Source organism: Amphiura filiformis, chromosome 16 (genome assembly GCF_039555335.1).
Source record: "Amphiura filiformis chromosome 16, Afil_fr2py, whole genome shotgun sequence".
NCBI lineage: Eukaryota > Metazoa > Echinodermata > Ophiuroidea > Amphilepidida > Amphiuridae > Amphiura > Amphiura filiformis.
This window is the reverse complement of record NC_092643.1, coordinates 3,446,407-3,465,192: the sequence shown is the minus strand read 5'-3', so window position 1 is coordinate 3,465,192 and position 18,786 is coordinate 3,446,407. Positions and strand designations below refer to the sequence as shown.

At 36.4% G+C, this 18,786-nt stretch overlaps 1 protein-coding gene across 1 annotated transcript; it reads right to left on the bottom strand.

Annotated features, from left to right (window-relative positions):
- Nucleotides 1-5,210: 5,210 nt before the first annotated feature.
- Nucleotides 5,211-10,324, bottom strand: LOC140135428 (tubulin beta-4 chain-like). Its single transcript, XM_072156924.1, has 3 exons — nt 10,132-10,324; nt 7,465-7,800; nt 5,211-6,321 (listed from the first exon to the last, which is right to left on the bottom strand). Exons 1-3 carry the CDS (start codon nt 10,186-10,188, stop codon nt 5,362-5,364), a joined length of 1,353 nt encoding a protein of 450 aa, XP_072013025.1. The 5' UTR covers nt 10,189-10,324; the 3' UTR covers nt 5,211-5,361.
- Between the last annotated feature and the right edge of the window lie 8,462 nt (nt 10,325-18,786).

Here is an 18,786-nt window from a genome sequence, read left to right as displayed (position 1 = left end):
CTGAAATAGACCCAAAAAACATTCAAAAGCTTTTCTTGAGTCGAACTTGCTTTTTACCATGTTTACTATGATGAGCATAATTGCTTATAGATGCTGTATAGGCCTATTTATCGAGTTATCGTCATTTTACCGAGAAAATTAACTTTGAAATAATGGCCGTTGAAGTAAAAGTGGTCCCCGGAAGTGGTCGCAAAGCTCACGGGAGAATGCGGCATCTCTAGTTTTTCTATACTTGAACATCGGTTAAATCCACCGCCCCTTGAGAAGTTTGAGCGAAATCCATTCACAACTCATATTTAAATCGGACGAAAGAACTTGAAAAACAACAACACATTTTTATCAGCTAAAACTGAGCCATATTTGACACTAACCTATGTTGAAACAGTTTTTGTGAAGTCTTTGCTTACACAGGGTTTTTTTTTGGTTGATATTTAACAGTCGAAATAAACTTTATAGGCCTAAATCTAATGATGTACTTAAAGCGTTTGAAACTGGGAGGTTTGAGGTCTTTGGGGATGTATTATAGGCCCAATCTTCAATACGAAAGGCCGACATTTTCAAATGACGATTTTTTTTTTTTTTTTTGCAAACAAATTTCAACAAATTTCAACAAAAGGGTACCTGCAGGTAATATGGGACCATTAAGGACGTTTAGCTTATGTGCATAAAAACTATAGAAGATATGCCCAAAAGAGATTGTTATGATGAACAACCTGTCCTTTAAGATTAATAAAACAGGCAATGTTATCTTGTTTTTATGTTTGTTTGGACGCTATGACGTCAAAATGACGTCATCGTCAAGTGTCCATATATTACCTGCATGTGCAGGTAATATGGGACACTGTGTTATCTCTATATGGTGAAAATCAAAATGTTCAGAAAATCACTCTTTTGTTCTAAAAACAATTCAATTTTCTAAATAGTTTTGCTTTTCGCATTGACAATGCACACAATTTCCTATGTGTCCCATATTACCTGCACCCATTCAGTTGAAAATCAGAGAAAATAATCATTTATAAAAGGAAAGTGCCACTTTTCAGTGGAATTTTACCTGCTGATAAGCTTAACCCATCACCTAAAGATCATAAAAAGTGACAAATGCACCCTCAGTACCAGAGTATTTGGATACACAATCATAAAATGTGGCGTCATTGATTTTATATCAGGCCAAAAAAACGACGTAAATTTTTGGGCAATTTCACTCTTTTTTGGCATTGATTTCCAAGAGTTTGATACACAGACTCCAAAACTGCATTTCTAGAAGCACAATTGATGTCTCTAAACACTTAACAAATCAACTTAAAGTGTGTACACTGAAAACAAAAACTCGTATTATGTAAGCTGAACTAAGCTTTTGTTTAGTAGGACCACTAGTTTCCCCTGGTAAACTAGTTTTTAATGTCGGACTAAACGGCCATCTAGTATGCTTGGCTAGTACAGCATGCAGTGAGGGAAATTGTTAGTACGGACATGCCGAACTATGCCAAATTATGGTACTTTACTAATAAGTGAAAATTAGTTGCACCGCAAAAGTTGGTCCAACTAACTTTTCTGGCTTTACGAATTGGTAGAACGAATCATGGTTGTGGACCGTACCAAGGGTTGTACTAAAGTTGAATTTACCGCCCTTTTGATCACATGACATGACTCTTATGACAAATTAAGCTAGTAGAGCTAGCTTATAGACGGCATTTCACACATGCAGCTGTAGACATAGCACATCTAGCGTCTTGAGATGGACATTTTAGCCCCGATTCTAGCCCGTTAGAAATGGTCGAAGAAATGGAAAGGTATGTTTTATTGACATTTTTCCCAAGCTTGTTTTTGAATAACTTACAAGCCGTTAGAATTTGAAATGAGATTGTAAATCGGAACACAAATGTCATGATCATGGACCGTGGGGTTGTGCATGCATGGTTGAGGCTGCCATGGCTGCCGAATTCGTGGAAACCTTCATCATGTCGTGTGTAGTAGAAAACAGGGCTCAAAAAACGGGGCCAAATCTGTTTTTCAAATTCTAACCATGCTAAAACGGTTTGTAAGTTATTAAAAAATACAAGGTTGGGAAAAAAGGTCAATAAAACGTAAGTTTCCATATCTTCGACCACTTCTACCGGGCTAGAATTGGGCTAGTTCCACAGACTAGTTCAGTCAGCTGAACTAGTCGAACATTAGTACAGAATGCCCTATTAAAAAAAAATAGTCGTACTTGACATCGTTTTTGATAGTAGAGCCCATTAGTAGAACACCCCAATATATTAGTAGAGTCCCTAGTAAGCTCTAGTAGGTCTAGTTGAACTAATTTATTATATTAGTAGGTCAAGGTTGAACTAGTATTTTGATAGTTAAGTCCCTAGTATATCCTGACCTACTAACATATAGTTTAGTCCAGTCCAGCCGTATTAGTTACAGGTTAGTCGTACTTGACATTGTTTTAACTAACTTTTCCTTAGTTAGTCACCCCAAGTTTCGTTTTCAGTGTACCTTCTCTAAGCTACTTTTTGTTAAAATGATAACAGGTGTCCCATATTACCTGCTGTCCCATATTACCTGCAGCTACCCCTATTTTAGAAAATGTTCTGATTTTTTTCAAACTTGTCAGTCAAAATCAATCAATTTTGGTCCAAAAGGGGCTGATTTTACATGATTTCTGGGTCTGTAGGGGCAGTTAAAAGCTGTTAAACAGGGGGGTTTTTCGTCGCCTTATGATTTAAAAAAAATCTGTACTATCTATCTCCCTCTCTCTTTCGCCCTCTCTCTGTCTCTTAAATTGTCAGTAATGTTCATATTAGCACAATTATCAAACATTTGCTATTATGCAGTTATGAACCACATTTTGAAATTAGCGCAATTATGAAGTAATTGGATTTTTGTCCGAAGGCGTTTTTCATTTTTTAAGAACATAATGCAGCAGCCCAAAAGTTTCGAGAACATGCTGCAAGTGGGACCTCAATAGAACAGCCCCGCAGGGCAAGTAAGAAAGTGTGAACTCCTGGGTCGGAGATATTGCATTTTTTGTGATAGCTTAAAAGTTTCCAGATCATTCTCGAACATGCCGAAAGACCTACATAATTATTTATATCTGAATATAATTGGTACTTATGTGTTTAACATTTTTGATAAAGCGGAATAGCGCAATTATCACTTGAGAGGCAGGTGAGGTAAATAATGAAAATGTCATAACTGCGCAATTATGTGTAAAGTCCATTTTTGATAATAACGGCATAGCACAATTATCAGTTGAGTGGTGAGGTAAAGTGAAAATGTCTAAATTGCACAATTATGTGTTGTGTAATGACCATTATTGATAATGGCGAAATTATCACTTGAGTGGTGAGGTGAAGTGAAAATGTCATAATTGCGCCGATGATTATGTGTTAAACCCATTTATGATAATAGCGGAATTAGCGCAATTATCACTTGAGAGGTGAGGTATTGTAGAAATGTCATAATATTGCGCAATTATGTGGTAAACCTATTTTTGATAATAGCGGAATTAGCACAATTATCACTTGAGTGCCGAGGTAAAGTGAAAATGTCATAATTGCGCAATTAGGCCTATGTGTAATGCCCATAAATAGCGGAATAGCGCAATTATCACGTGAGTGGCGAGGTAAAGTGAAACTGTTGTGCAATTATGTGGTAAACCCATTTTCCCTTAGTGATTTTCTTCTAAGTCTAAAAAAGAGACCGATGATAGCACTATTTTATAATAGCAGTGCTTATTTCGCAATTATGTGTAGAAAACAAATGACAAAATATCACCATTGGAAGTAATAGGCCTATTAGAAAGAGCGCTATTAATATTATATGGCTATACAGTTATAGCGCCTTTCTCGTCTCTTGCTCTCACTCTCCGATTCAGTTGAAAATATTTATTTTTCTTGTTGAAAAGATAATAAGAAGTCACGTATGCACAAAAGAAAGAAAAGACACTTCGACCAAGTAAGAATTCGTTCACTTTTTCAAGCAGCAAGTTTACTCGTTATTTATACCGTGGTACTGCATACCATTGCATTCCCAACAAAACGCAGGTTTGTTTGTTTTTTTGGTGATCTCAAGACTCGTCTTTTTTTTTCAATTTGGCTTAACTTTCGATTTTGAAATATTTGTTTCAGTTTTAATAATTAATTGCACGATTTATTTGTCAATCCTAATAATTCATGCAATTATAAAATACGTGATGTAAATTTTTTTTAATAAGTGCTTGTGATAACGACATTATTGGCAGAAAGGACCTAAAAATTTTGTTTCTGCACATGGTATTCAAAATTCGACGATTTCTGTATACATATGGTATAGTGGAGAAGAGAGTCATGGGATCACCAAAATGCTTATCAGGCAAGACTACGGCAAGCTTGTACATCTATCAGAGCTGCAGGATTTCGTGTAGGCCCTATAGGATAATTCAATTTTCATACAAAATAATTGAAAGAACTATAACAAAAAAATTATAATACAATATTCAAGAAATGAAATCTCAATCTTTTTCATGGGTAAAAATATGTTTGTCAAAATTATACTTTACTCGAATGGTTTGTGTATAAAAAAAGAAAAGAAACAATGTTGCAAAGATAAGTGTTATCCTGAATGTTGACAGGAAAACTTCTTCGATAGGTAAAAGCAAAATTTGAAAGATCAGAGTAAAGGTATGAAGGTTTGACCTTTTAAAGAATGTCAAAGACTGACATGACACTGAGTTTGTGTCGCAATGTGCCCATGATCAAGAAAATACAACAATATACATTTTACTGTCCATGTCTTCTGAAAAAAAGTTATACAAATTCTTATAATTTGAAATAATGTTATGCGCCCGCGCCCATTACAAAAACATTTTAAACGGTATGGTGAATACAATTTACATTTTAAACCACTTAAATTTGAGCGATTTGTTATAGAAATTATAAAGCCATTTACACGTGTCACAAGATTACATCCAATTGATCGTACTCGGTTTTTTTCTTCATTTCGATCCTTTACTGTTACGTCGATTGATTTCTATTTATTTTCCTCAACAATATTTTGACTGTTTTCATTTTACTGTTTTCATTTAGTTACTGACATAAGATTTCGCTTTCCTCTGTGGTTTTGCCTTTCCTTAAGGTCTTCACAATTGTTATTAATTGTTCGTTGCGAGAAAGCACCATTAATTTGTTCATTTGTTTTTTATTTAATTGTGGAATAAAGTATAGTGAAAGTCATATGGTGTATTGGTTTAGTTGCAAGTTACTGTTCCACAGTTACAACATCTTAAAAAGTCTTAGTATTATAGAACCCATGCATGATGCAACAGCACAGGGTGTGTGTATTTAAATAAAGTCTGAGAGAGGCAAAAGGGTCACTTCTTTACATGAATGGGCTCTAAGCCTCTTGTTCGCCTTCTTCTTCTTCCCCTGCATCTTCGTCAAATTCTCCTTCTTCATCTGCTGTTGCATCCTGGTATTGTTGGTACTCAGATACCAAGTCATTCATGTTGCTCTCAGCCTCGGTGAACTCCATCTCATCCATACCTTCACCAGTGTACCAATGCAAGAAAGCCTTACGACGGAACATAGCGGTGAACTGCTCAGAGATACGCTTGAAGAGCTCCTGGATGGCGGTGCTGTTGCCAATGAAAGTTGCCGACATCTTGAGGCCACGAGGTGGAATGTCGCAGACAGCGGTCTTCACGTTGTTGGGGATCCATTCTACGAAGTAGCTGCTGTTCTTGTTCTGGACATTCAGCATCTGCTCATCAACCTCCTTCATGGACATGCGACCACGGAAGATGGCAGCAACGGTGAGGTAGCGTCCATGACGAGGATCGCATGCAGCCATCATGTTCTTGGAATCAAACATCTGCTGGGTCAGCTCTGGAACGGTCAGGGCACGATATTGCTGGCTACCACGGCTGGTCAGAGGAGCAAAGCCAGGCATGAAGAAGTGGAGACGGGGGAATGGCACCATGTTGACAGCAAGCTTGCGGAGATCAGCATTCAGTTGACCTGGGAATCTTAAACAGGTGGTCACGCCGCTCATGGTGACGGAAACAAGATGGTTCAAGTCGCCGTATGTTGGTGTGGTCAATTTCAGGGTACGGAAGCAGATGTCATAGAGGGCTTCGTTGTCAATGCAGAAGGTTTCGTCTGTGTTTTCTACAAGCTGGTGAACGGAAAGAGTAGCATTGTATGGTTCGACGACAGTGTCTGATACTTTGGGTGATGGGACGACGCTGAAGGTGTTCATGATGCGGTCTGGATATTCCTCACGGATCTTACTGATGAGTAGTGTGCCCATACCGGAGCCGGTGCCACCTCCAAGGGAATGTGTCATTTGGAAGCCCTGTTAGTTAGAAAGAACAAACAAACAAATAAACATGATTAGAATGATATAATTAATTTTCATTCATCATATTATCTTCAACGGACAAGTTCATGTTCACTGATGTTTTAGGCAACTGGTACAACCATAATTATTACACGATGGCATAACGATGAGGCTTATACGTTTAAATATGTGGCACACAGCGTCGTCATTCTGTTTTTCTCTTAACACAAAACCCTATACACACCACACCACCCCCCCCCATACATACGCACCCCACCCCTCCTTACCATACACACATACACACAACCCACCCCATCCCCTGTATATACCAACACCCCCCCCCCCACCCCCCGTATACGCATATGAAAGCTCATAAAGATACTGGAGTCGATTTCGAGCAAAAAGATTTAACAAAAACGCGTCGAGCTTTTGCGGCTAAACTTACACTAATGTACGTTTTCCAGTTCTTGGGTTGCCATTGAAAAACAAAATCGACTCCATGATGAATCAATTACTCGGTCTCACACAAACTCCATGCATGCTACATATTAAATTGTAGTGACACCCCCCCCACACACACACCCCCACCCAACCCACACACCCCACCCCCTCTAGTGGCATACCCTCTCACACACACCCGCCGCGGTCAACAAATAGTGTCACGAATGTTTGCTTTCCATAATCATTCAGCGTCACTATTTTATACTGTAGGCTGAATGCGAAGCGCTTGTAACAGATAATCTTCTCTAACATGAATGCGGTACCAATGCACAACATTTACGTACCGACCTCCGAGATGACACACATAATACCCCCACACACCACCACGCCCACACCCGTCCCTCCACCCCTGCACACCTCACAAATCTGGTAATTTTACAAAATTAAAACCTGTGAGTAATTTTAAAAAGGTATAAGCTAGGGGTCCCAAATATACTGGGGTCATGAATTTTTGGAAAGAAAAATAGGGTGATTCAGGAAATTTTTGATGACCAAAATGTAGGGAGTCACAAGATGACCACAGATAATGTGTTTATTTTATTCAAAAAGACTGATTTCGATACAATTTTAGCCTGTTTAGGGGGTAAGGTGTATTTTATTGACGCCGACTTTTTATCAATTTGGGACCCCCTTCCGAAGAAAATGATAACCCCTTACCTGCAAACAGTCACAGCTCTCAGCTTCCTTGCGCACAACATCCAATACAGAGTCTACCAATTCTGCACCCTCTGTGTAATGTCCTTTGGCCCAGTTGTTTCCAGCACCACTCTGTCCAAACACAAAGTTGTCAGGTCTGAAGATTTGTCCAAAAGGTCCTGCGCGCACGGAGTCCATAGTGCCAGGCTCCAGATCCACAAGGACGGCACGGGGGACATATTTTCCACCTGTTGCCTCTGTGTAATAGACGTTGATTCGTTCCAGCTGCAGGTCATTGTCGCCGACATATGCGCCAGTGGGGTCGATGCCGTGCTCGTCTGAGATTACCTCCCAAAACTGCAGGAAAATAAAACAATAGAGAAAGCAGGTTTAAAGTGTGTTGCTTCTTTAGTGCAAACGGAAAATTGGAGGTATCAATGGGAAAATGAACCAAAATAGAAAGCCGTTTTAAAGTTTGAGTATTTGATCTTTCCCTAGAGAAGTCCCTTTGAGAAGGCTGAGCTTTCGGAACTCTATAGCGAGTGCCATCGTCAGAGCTTCGTCGATCGTCGTCGTCGTCGTCGTCTACATCATCATCGTCATCACCATCATCATCATCATCATCATCATCATCATCATCATCATCATCATAATCATCATCCTCATCATCATCATAGTCGTCATCGTCATCCTCATCATCGTCATCATCATCATCATCGTCATCACCATCATCATCATCGTCGTCGTTGTCGTCGTCGTCATCATCATCGTCATCACCATCATCAGCAGCAGCAGCACCATCACCATCAGCCACATCATCTTCATAATCATCGTCATCTAAGGTCATACCGTTGTCGTTGTTATCACTTTTTCTTTAGTTAAAGGGGGAGGTACATATAGATTGTCTTATTATACATGCGGGTTGAACATATTAATTATATAGCAAGTAATGTAATAACATCGTAGGAATATCATTGCACCGACTGTAAACTCATTCGCTAACTAAACTCATTTTTAAAGTTGCTATCTACTGATGATAATCGCTGTACCTCACTGTACAGCAAGTGTGATATCCTTAATGTTATGAAGATAATTACTATAGCGAACACTTGCTATCAATATTGTATAATTACATGAGTCGCTATTATAGCCGTGTTGCTATCTACTGAAGATAGTGCATTTGTCCTAGAGCATATAATATATTGAAATGCAATTGAGAAATCTACTTACGTAATCAAATGAAAGTAAAAGCATGATGCATTTGCATGTTGCGTCTAATAAATCGCCCACGCACGAATACAATTCTCTACGTTATTTCAGAATAACATTACCATATTAACAAAAAGGGATGGTTATGTATCATAATCTTCATTATGCAGAATAATCATATCAACTAAAACAATAATTAAATTATGGGATGACTGTATCAGGGAGTATTAGAGCGTGTTAATGCATTACAGAACGCTTAATCACAGGGATCAATATCGCAACTTCAATGTAAAGACTTAACGAGAATAATTTATTTCCATATATATTTATAATTCAAATTCCTTGCAGCTACTTAATATTTGAAAATGGATACTCGACATAATAATTGGGCATTAATTGAAAATAATTCCTTAAGATGTAAAAATGTCATCAGGCACATGCGTGAGTGTGTGCTCCATCCCATTCATTCAACAGCAAGCATGACAGTCGGCTTTTTTTCGTAAATGGCATAGTGGTCTGACATCATCGTATGACTCATCTCGCGGTTAGCCCGAGAGGCCTGCAGCTATCACCACAGCACACCGCCATTTAAACATCAACCTTGACAAATTACTTCATACATTCTTTTTTTTACAATGCACAAAAAATAAATACTTTTAAAAGCTACTCAGATACAAAACAGATCCATGCGGATATGTACATTCGAAATATGATAGAATTAAAATTTTGAATCAATTTATGAATTAAGTAATGCAAGCTATAAGCAAAGGGTTAACACATGAGGTGGATGTCTGGTCGTAAGCAAAGGGTTAAAACGTGAGATAGGTGTCTGGTCGTAGAATAATTCGACACCGAGGAATAAATTAATCTTTGATTTTTAAGCAAAAATGCATGCTTATAATGATAATGAATCTCCTTATTTTTGTTACTTTGTTGTATTAGAGACTTTACATTACCTGAAAATAATTGAGTGTCATGGTTTAGTGTTCCACCCACCTGCTCGAAAGATTGCAGACAGGTGCCTGGCTAATGACAGTTGCAGATTGTGTTAAGATCGGGCCATTTGATGAGTTTTTAATTCAAAAACTAATTTAGCGATTGTCAATTCGTTCCATGGGAATAAGTATAATTCTGTACATGACTGCATTGAAATCAAGCTTGACATGTCATTTACAATTAATACGAAAAAAATATCACAAGTTTATTTAAGATATCTTCAGTAGTCTATAGCAAGTTGAATATGCATGACAAAAGACGAAAGGTAACTTGTTTTGAAATAGAATTTGTAGGATTGCTATCTTCAGTAGATAGCAATTTGAAATATGCATTATAAAAGACGAAAGGTAACATATTTTGAAGCAGAATTGATAGTAATTGCTATCTTCAGTAAATAGCAAGTTGAAATATGCATGACAAAAGACGAATTCTCTATAAAATACATTCAAATTTATACCGAAAAATGTAACGACATTATCTTACCTTAGCACCGATTTGGTTGCCACACTGGCCGGCTTGGATGTGAACGATTTCGCGCATTTTTGGTTGAAAAATAGGGTGTCGGGATGAAGAAAAATATTAAGGGCGTTGGTCTGCCTAGTACCTCAGCTGGATGGATTGCTGCTGCAGCGCTGAGCTAGCCTCTATCCCTCTACGTGCCTAGCTACTCGCGAAATGAGATGAGTGCAGAGCAAGAAGCACATACATGCGCCGATTTAAGGGATTTTTAATGAAGGGTTGGATGCATAATGTAATTTTACAGCGCTTGCGCGAGTTTGCTCATCATATATTAACTCGTAGCATGAAGCCATGCACATTAGAGCCGACAAGCGAGCTAGGAAATATATTAAACACGCCCTAGAGATGATAGCGTATCTGAGATGAGGCGAACAGATTTTCAATTAAAAAATAATATGATTTATTGCAACTCTATCTTGACCTGCATCAATAACCTTAGGTTAGGAGAGTATTGGAATCTCAAAATATGAAATATTGTGATCTGGATGATACAGCATTAAAGCATAATGTAAAAATAACTGGTGTTGACTACCCATCTCCATTTAAATTGCATAATAATGAAAACCTCCATTGAGCACGAAAAGCTATCAGTGCTATGTAACACGACGTGCCTATCCGAACCATAATGGGAAATGCAAATTTCAAGCAAGGGTGTAAACGAAATTATAATAAAATATATTTTTGTAAAAATAGTGAAAGAGTAGTTGTTGCATTTGTAGATGTACGCCAAGCATTGTTATACCATATGAAAAGTAAATTGCATGCTTTGAAGCACAGTGGATAGGAATTGCTATCTTCAGTTGATAGTAATTTGAACTATGCGGGACACCATAAGAAAGAGAAACTTACTTAGTAGCTCAAAATAATAATAGGAATTGCTATCTACAGTAGATAGCAAGTTGAAATATCTTCAGTAGATAGCAAGATGAAATATGCATGACAAAAGAAGAAAGGCAACCTGCTTTGAAGAAGAATTTGTAGGAATTGCTATCTTCAGTAGATAGCAAGTTGGAATATGCATGACAAAAGACGAAAGGTAACCTGCTTTGAAGAAGAATTTGTAGGAATTGCTATCTTCAGTAGATAGCAAGTTGAAATATCTTCAGTAGATAGCAAGATGAAATATCTTCAGTAGATAGCAAGTTGAAATATCTTCAGTAGGTAGCAAGGTGAAATATGCATGATAAAAGTAATTTGAACTATGTGGGACATCATAAGAAAGAGCAACTTACTTAGTAACTCAAAATAATAATAGGAATTACTATCTTCAGTAGATAGCAAGTTGAAATATGCATAGCAAAGGATAAATTAGGTAACCTGCTTTGAAGCACAATTGATAAGAATTGCTATCTTCAGTAGATAGCAAGTTGAAATATGCATGACAAAAGACGACCGGTAACCTGCTTTGAAGCACACTTGATATGAATTGCTATCTTCAGTAGATAGCAAGATGAAATATGCATGATAAAAGATGTAAGGCAACCTACTTTGAAGCACAATTGATAGGAATTGCTATCTTCAGTAGATAGCAAGTTGAAATATGCATGACAAAAGAAAAAAGGAACCTGCTTTGAAGCAGAATTTGTAGGAATTGCTATCTTCAGTAGATAGCAAGTTGAAATATGCATGATAAAAGACGAAAGGTAACCTGCTTTGAAGCACAAATGATAGGAATTGCTATCTTCAGTAAATAGCAAGGTGAAATATGCATGATAAAAGACGAAAGGCAACCTGTTTTGAAGCAGAATTTGTAGGGATTGCTATCTTCAGTAGATAGCAAGTTGAAATATGCATGACAAAAGACAAAAGGTGACCTGCTTTGAAGAAGAGTTTGTAGGAATTGCTATCTTCAGTAAATAGCAAGGTGATATATGCATGATAAAAGACAAAAGGTGACCTGCTTTGAAGCAGAATTTGTAGGAATTGCTATCTTCAGTAGATAGCAAGTTGGAATATGCATGACAAAAGACGAAAGGTAACCTGCTTTGAAGCACAAATGATAGGAATTGCTATCTTCAGTAGATAGCAAGTTGAAATATGCATGACAAAAGAAGAAAGGCAACCTACTTTGAAGCACAGAATTGATAGGTATTGCTATCTTCAGTAGATAGCAAATTGAAATATGCATGGCAAAAGAAGAAAGGCAACCTGCTTTGAAGCAGAATATGTAGGAATTGCTATCTTCAGTAGATAGCAAGTTGGAATATGCATGACAAAAGACGAAAGGTAACCTGCTTTGAAGCACAAATGATAGGAATTGCTATCTTCAGTAGATAGCAAGTTGAAATATGCATGATAAAAGATAAAAGGTAACCTCCCAGCAAACACAAAACGTTTTCGACATCATTCGCAAAAGGTTATAAAAGGTTGTCAGAAAACGTTTAAATGTCGGGTTATATAAAGGGTATATTAAGAGTATAAAACGTTTTTATAACCTTACAAAACATTTTTTGATAATCTACTGCTCAGCAACCAAAATGTTTTACAGAAAACGTTTAAATGTCGGGTTATATAAAGGGTATAAAAACGTTTTAATAACATTCCAAAAACATTCTTGAAAACTTGATACAAAACATTCTAAACAGAATGTTATTTTGGGGTTGAAAAAATATTTTGCGAAAAATGTTTGCCCAAAATATTTGCAATAACGTTTTAAAAACGTTTTCATGACCTTTATATAACCCGACATTTAAATGTTTTAAAAGGTTTTGAAAAACATTTTAAGAACATTTCTGTGTTTGCTGGGTTCAAATATTTTAACATAATGTTATTTAAGTATTGACAAAATATTTGGCAACAATGTTAGCAAAAATAGTTTAAAATAACATTTTTGAAAACATTTAAAAATATTGTTGTAGTGTGTTTTCATACAAAACGTTTTAAAATGTTATCATGACCTTTATATAACCCGACATTTTAATGTTATTAAAACGTTTTTACCTAAACCAAAAGCCAAAATATAACTTATTTAAAACGTTTTTAAAACGTTTTTGTGTTTGCTGGGCTGCTTTGAAGCAGAATATGTAGGAATCGCTATCTTCAGTAGATAGCAAGTTGAAATATGCATGACAAAAGACAAAAGGTGACCTAGCTGCTTTGAAGCAGAATTTGTAGGAATTGCTATCTTCAGTAGGTAGCAAGTTGAAATATGCATGACAAAAGACAAAAGGCAACCTGCTTTGAAGAAGAGTTTGTAGGAATTGCTATCTTCAGTAAATAGCAAGGTGAAATATGCATGATAAAAGATGAAAGGTAACCTGCTTTGAAGCAGAATTTGTAGGAATTGCTATCTTCAGTAGATAGCAAGTTGGAATATGCATGACAAAAGACGAAAGGTAACCTGCTTTGAAGCACAAATGATAGGAATTGCTATCTTCAGTAGATAGCAAGTTGAAATATGCATGACAAAAGAAGAAAGGCAACCTACTTTGAAGCACAATTGATAGGTATTGCTATCTTCAGTAGATAGCAAATTGAAATATGCATGGCAAAAGAAGAAAGGCAACCTGCTTTGAAGCAGAATATGTAGGAATTGCTATCTTCAGTAGATAGCAAGTTGGAATATGCATGACAAAAGACGAAAGGTAACCTGCTTTGGAGCACAAATGATAGGAATTGCTATCTTCAGTAGATAGCAAGTTGAAATATGTATGATAAAAGACAAAAGGTGACCTGCTTTGAAGCAGAATTTGTAGGAATTGCTATCTTCAGTAGGTTGCAAGTTGAAATATGCATGACAAAAGGCAACCTGCTTTGAAGAAGAGTTTGTAGGAATTGCTATCTTCAGTAAATAGCAAGGTGAAATATGCATGATAAAAGACGAAAGGCAACCTGCTTTGAAGAAGAGTTTGTAGGAATTGCTATCTTCAGTAAATAGCAAGGTGAAATATGCATGATAAAAGACGAAAGGCAACCTGCTTTGAAGAAGAGTTTGTAGGAATTGCTATCTTCAGTAAATAGCAAGGTGAAATATGCATGATAAAAGACGAAAGGCAACCTGCTTTGAAGAAGAGTTTGTAGGAATTGCTATCTTCAGTAAATAGCAAGGTGAAATATGCATGATAAAAGACGAAAGGCAACCTGCTTTGAAGAAGAGTTTGTAGGAATTGCTATCTTCAGTAGATAGCAAGGTGAAATATGCATGATAAAAGATGAAAGGTAACCTGCTTTGAAGCCCTCTTCAGTAGATAGCAAGTTGGAATATGCATGACAAAAGACGAAAGGTAACCTGCTTTGAAGCAGAATTTATAGGAATTGCTATCTTCAGTAGATAGCAAGTTGAAATATGCATGGTAAAAGACGAAGGGCAACCTACTTTGAAGCACGATTGATAGGAATCGCTATCTTCAGTAGATAGCCAGTTGAAATATGCATGACAAAAGACGAAAGGTAACCTGCTTTGAAGCACAATTTTTAGGAATTGCTATCTTCAGTAGATAGCAAGTTGAAATATGCATGACAAAAGAAGAAAGGCAACCTGCTTTGAAGCAGAATTTGTAGGAATTGCTATCTTCAGTAGATAGCAAGTTGGAATATGCATGACAAAAGACGAAAGGTAACCTGCTTTGAAGCACAAATGATAGGAATTGCTATCTTCAGTAAATAGCAAGGTGAAATATGCATGATAAAAGACGAAAGGCAACCTGCTTTGAAGCAGAATATGTAGGAATCGCTATCTTCAGTAGATAGCAAGTTGGAATATGCATGACAAAAGACGAAAGGTAACCTGCTTTGAAGCACAAATGATAGGAATTGCTATCTTCAGTAGATAGCAAGTTGAAATATGCATGATAAAAGATAAAAGGTAACCTGCTTTGAAGCAGAATATGTAGGAATCGCTATCTTCAGTAGATAGCAAGTTGAAATATGCATGACAAAAGAGGAAAGGTAACCTGCTTTGAAGCACAATTGATAGGAATCGCTATCTTCAGTAGATAGCAAGTTGAAATATAAGGAGAAAAGGTAACCTGCGTTGAAGCAGAATTGATAGGAATTGTTATCTTCAGTAGATAGCAAGTTGAAATATGCATGACAAAAGACAAAAGGTAACCCGCTTTCAAGCAAAATATGTAGAAAAAGAAAACTGATTTGAAGCACACTTGATAGGAATTGCTATCTTCAGTAGATAGCAAGTTGAAATATGCATGATAAAAGATGAAAGGTAACCTGCTTTGAAGAAGAATTTGTAGGAATTGCTATCTTCAGTAAATAGCAAGGTGAAATATGTATGACAAAAGAAGAAAGGTAACCTGCTTTGAAGCACACTTGATAGGAATTGCTATCTTCAGTAGATAGCAAGTTGAAACATAAGGAGAAAAGGTAACCTGCGTTGAAGCAGAATTGATAGGAATTGTTATCTTCAGTAGATAGCAAGTTGAAATATGCATGACAAAAGACAAAAGGTAACCCGCTTTCAAGCAAAATATGTAGAAAAAAAAACTGATTTGAAGCACACTTGATAGGAATTGCTATCTTCAGTAGATAGCAAGTTGAAATATGCATGATAAAAGATGAAAGGTAACCTGCTTTGAAGAAGAATTGATAGGAATTGCTATCTTCTGTAGATAGCAAGGTGAAATATGCATGATAAAAGATGAAAGGTAGCCTGCTTTGAAGAAGAATTTGTAGGAATTGCTATCTACAGTAGATAGCAAGTTGAAATATCTTCAGTAGATAGCAAGATGAAATATGCATGATAAAAGATGAAAGGTAACCTGCTTTGAAGAAGAATTTGTAGGAATTGCTATCTTCAGTAGATAGCAAGTTGAAATATGTATGACAAAAGAAGAAAGGCAACCTGCTTTGAAGCAGAATTTGTAGGAATTGCTATCTTCAGTAGATAGCAAGTTGAAATATGCATGACAAAGGACGAAAAGTACCGGTAATCCTGCTTTGAAGCACAATTGATAGGAATTGCTATCTTCAGTAGATAGCAAGTTAAAATATGCATGACAGAAGACGAAAGGTAACCTGCTTTGAAGCAGAATTTGTAGGGATTGCTATCTTCAGTAGATAGCAAGTTGAAATATGCATGACAAAAGACGAAACGTAACCTGCTTTGAAGCACAATTGATAGGAATTGCTATCTTCAGTAGATAGCAAGTTGAAATATGCATGACAAAAGAAGAAAGGTAACCTGCTTTGAAGCACAATTGCTTAGAATTGCTATCTTCAGTAGATAGCAAGTTGAAATATGCATGACAAAAGACGAAACGTAACCTGCTTTGAAGCACAATTGATAGGAATTGATATCTTCAGTAGATAGCAAGTTGAAATATGCATGACAAAAGAAGAAAGGTAACCTGCTTTGAAGCACAATTGCTTAGAATTGCTATCTTCAGTAGATAGCAAGTTGAAATATGCATGACAAAAGACGAAACGTAACCTGCTTTGAAGCACAATTGATAGGAATTGCTATCTTCAGTAGATAGCAAGTTGAAATATGCATGACAAAAGACGAAAGGCAACCTGCTTTGAAGCACAATTGATAGGAATTGCTATCTTCAGTAGATAGCAAGTTGAAATATGCATGACAGAAGACGAAAGGTAACCTGCTTTGAAGCACAATTGATAGGAATTGCTATCTTCAGTAGATAGCAAGTTGAAATATGCATGACAAAAGACGAAAGGTAACCTGCTTTGAAGCACAATTGATAGGAATTGCTATCTTCAGTAGATAGCAAGTTGAAATATGCATGATAAAAGACGAAACGTAACCTGCTTTGAAGCACAATTGATAGGAATTGCTATCTTCAGTAGATAGCAAGTTGAAATATGCATGACAAAAGAAGAAAGGTAACCTGCTTTGAAGCACAATTGCTTAGAATTGCTATCTTCAGTAGATAGCAAGTTGAAATATGCATGACAAAAGACGAAAGGCAACCTGCTTTGAAGCACAATTGATATCTTCAGTAGATAGCAAGTTGAAATATGCATGACAAAAGACGAAAGGTAACCTGCTTTGAAGCAGAATTTGTAGGAATTGCTATCTTCAGTAGATAGCAAATTTAAATATGCATGACAAAAGACGAAAGGTAACCTGCTTTGAAGCACAATTGCTTAGAATTGCTATCTTCAGTAGATAGCAAGTTGAAATATGCATGACAAAAGACGAAAGGTAACCTGCTTTGAAGCAGAATTTGTAGGAATTGCTATCTTCAGTAGATAGCAAATTTAAATATGCATGACAAAAGACGAAAGGTAACCTGCTTTGAAGCACAATTTATAGGAATTGCTATCTTCAGTAGATAGCAAGTTAAAATATGCATGAAAAAAAAGAAAGGTAACCTGCTTTGAAGCAGAATTTGTAGGAATTGCTATCTTCAGAAGATAGCAAGTTTAAATATGCATGACAAAAGACGAAAGGTAACCTGCTTTGAAGCAGAATTTGTAGGGATTGCTATCTTCAGTAGATAGCAAGTTGAAATATGCATGACAAAAGACAAAAGGTAACCTGCTTTGAAGCACAATTGATAGGAATTGCTATATTCAGTAGATATCTTTGAAGCAGAATTTAAATTATGCATGACAAAAGAAGAAAGATAACTTAATTTAAAGCAGAATTTCTCTTGGCTATCTTCAGTAGATAGCAAGTTGAAATATAAGGAGAAAAGGTAACCTGCGTTGAAGCGGAATTGATAGGAATTGCTATCTTCAGTAGATAGCAAGTAATATGCATGACAAAAGACGAAAGGTAACCTGCTTTGAAGCAGAATTTGTAGGGATTGCTATCTTCAGTAGATAGCAAGTTGAAATATGCATGACAAAAGATGAAAGACAACCTGTTTTGAAGCAGAATATGTAGGAATCGCTATCTTCAGTAGATAGCAAGTTGAAATATGCATGACAAAAGAAGAAAGACAACCTGTTTTGAAGCAGAATATGTAGGAATCGCTATCTTCAGTAGATAGCAAGTTGAAATATGCATGACAAAAGAAGAAAGACAACCTGTTTTCAAGCAGAATTTGTAGGAATTGCTATCTTCAGTAGATAGCAAGTTGAAATATGCATGACAAAAGAAAAAAGGTAACCTGCTTTGATGCACACTTGATAGTAATTGTTATCTTCAGTAGATAACAAGTTGAAATATGCATGACAAAAGAAAAAAGGTAACCTGCTTTGAAGCACAATTTGATAGGAATTGCTATCTTCAGTAGATAGCAAGTTGCAATATGCATGATAAAAAACAAACAGTAACCTGTTTTGAAGCACAATTTTGTAGGAATTGCTATCTTCAGTAGATAGCAATTTGAAATATGCATGATAAAAGACGAAAGGTAACCTGCTTTGAAGCACAATTGATAGAAATTGCTATCTTCAGTAGATTTGTAGGAATTGCTATCTTCAGTAGATAGCAAGTTGGAATATGCATGACAAAAGACGAAAGGTAACCTGATTTGAAGCACAATTTGTAGGAATTGCTATCTTCAGTAGATAGCAAGTTGAAATATGCATGATAAAAGAAGAAAGACAACCTGTTTTGAAGCAGAATATGTAGGAATTGCTATCTTCAGTAGATAGCAAGTTGAAATATGCATGACAAAAGAAGAAAGACAACCTGTTTTGAAGCAGAATTTGTAGGAATTGCTATCTTCAGTAGATAACAAGTTGAAATATGCA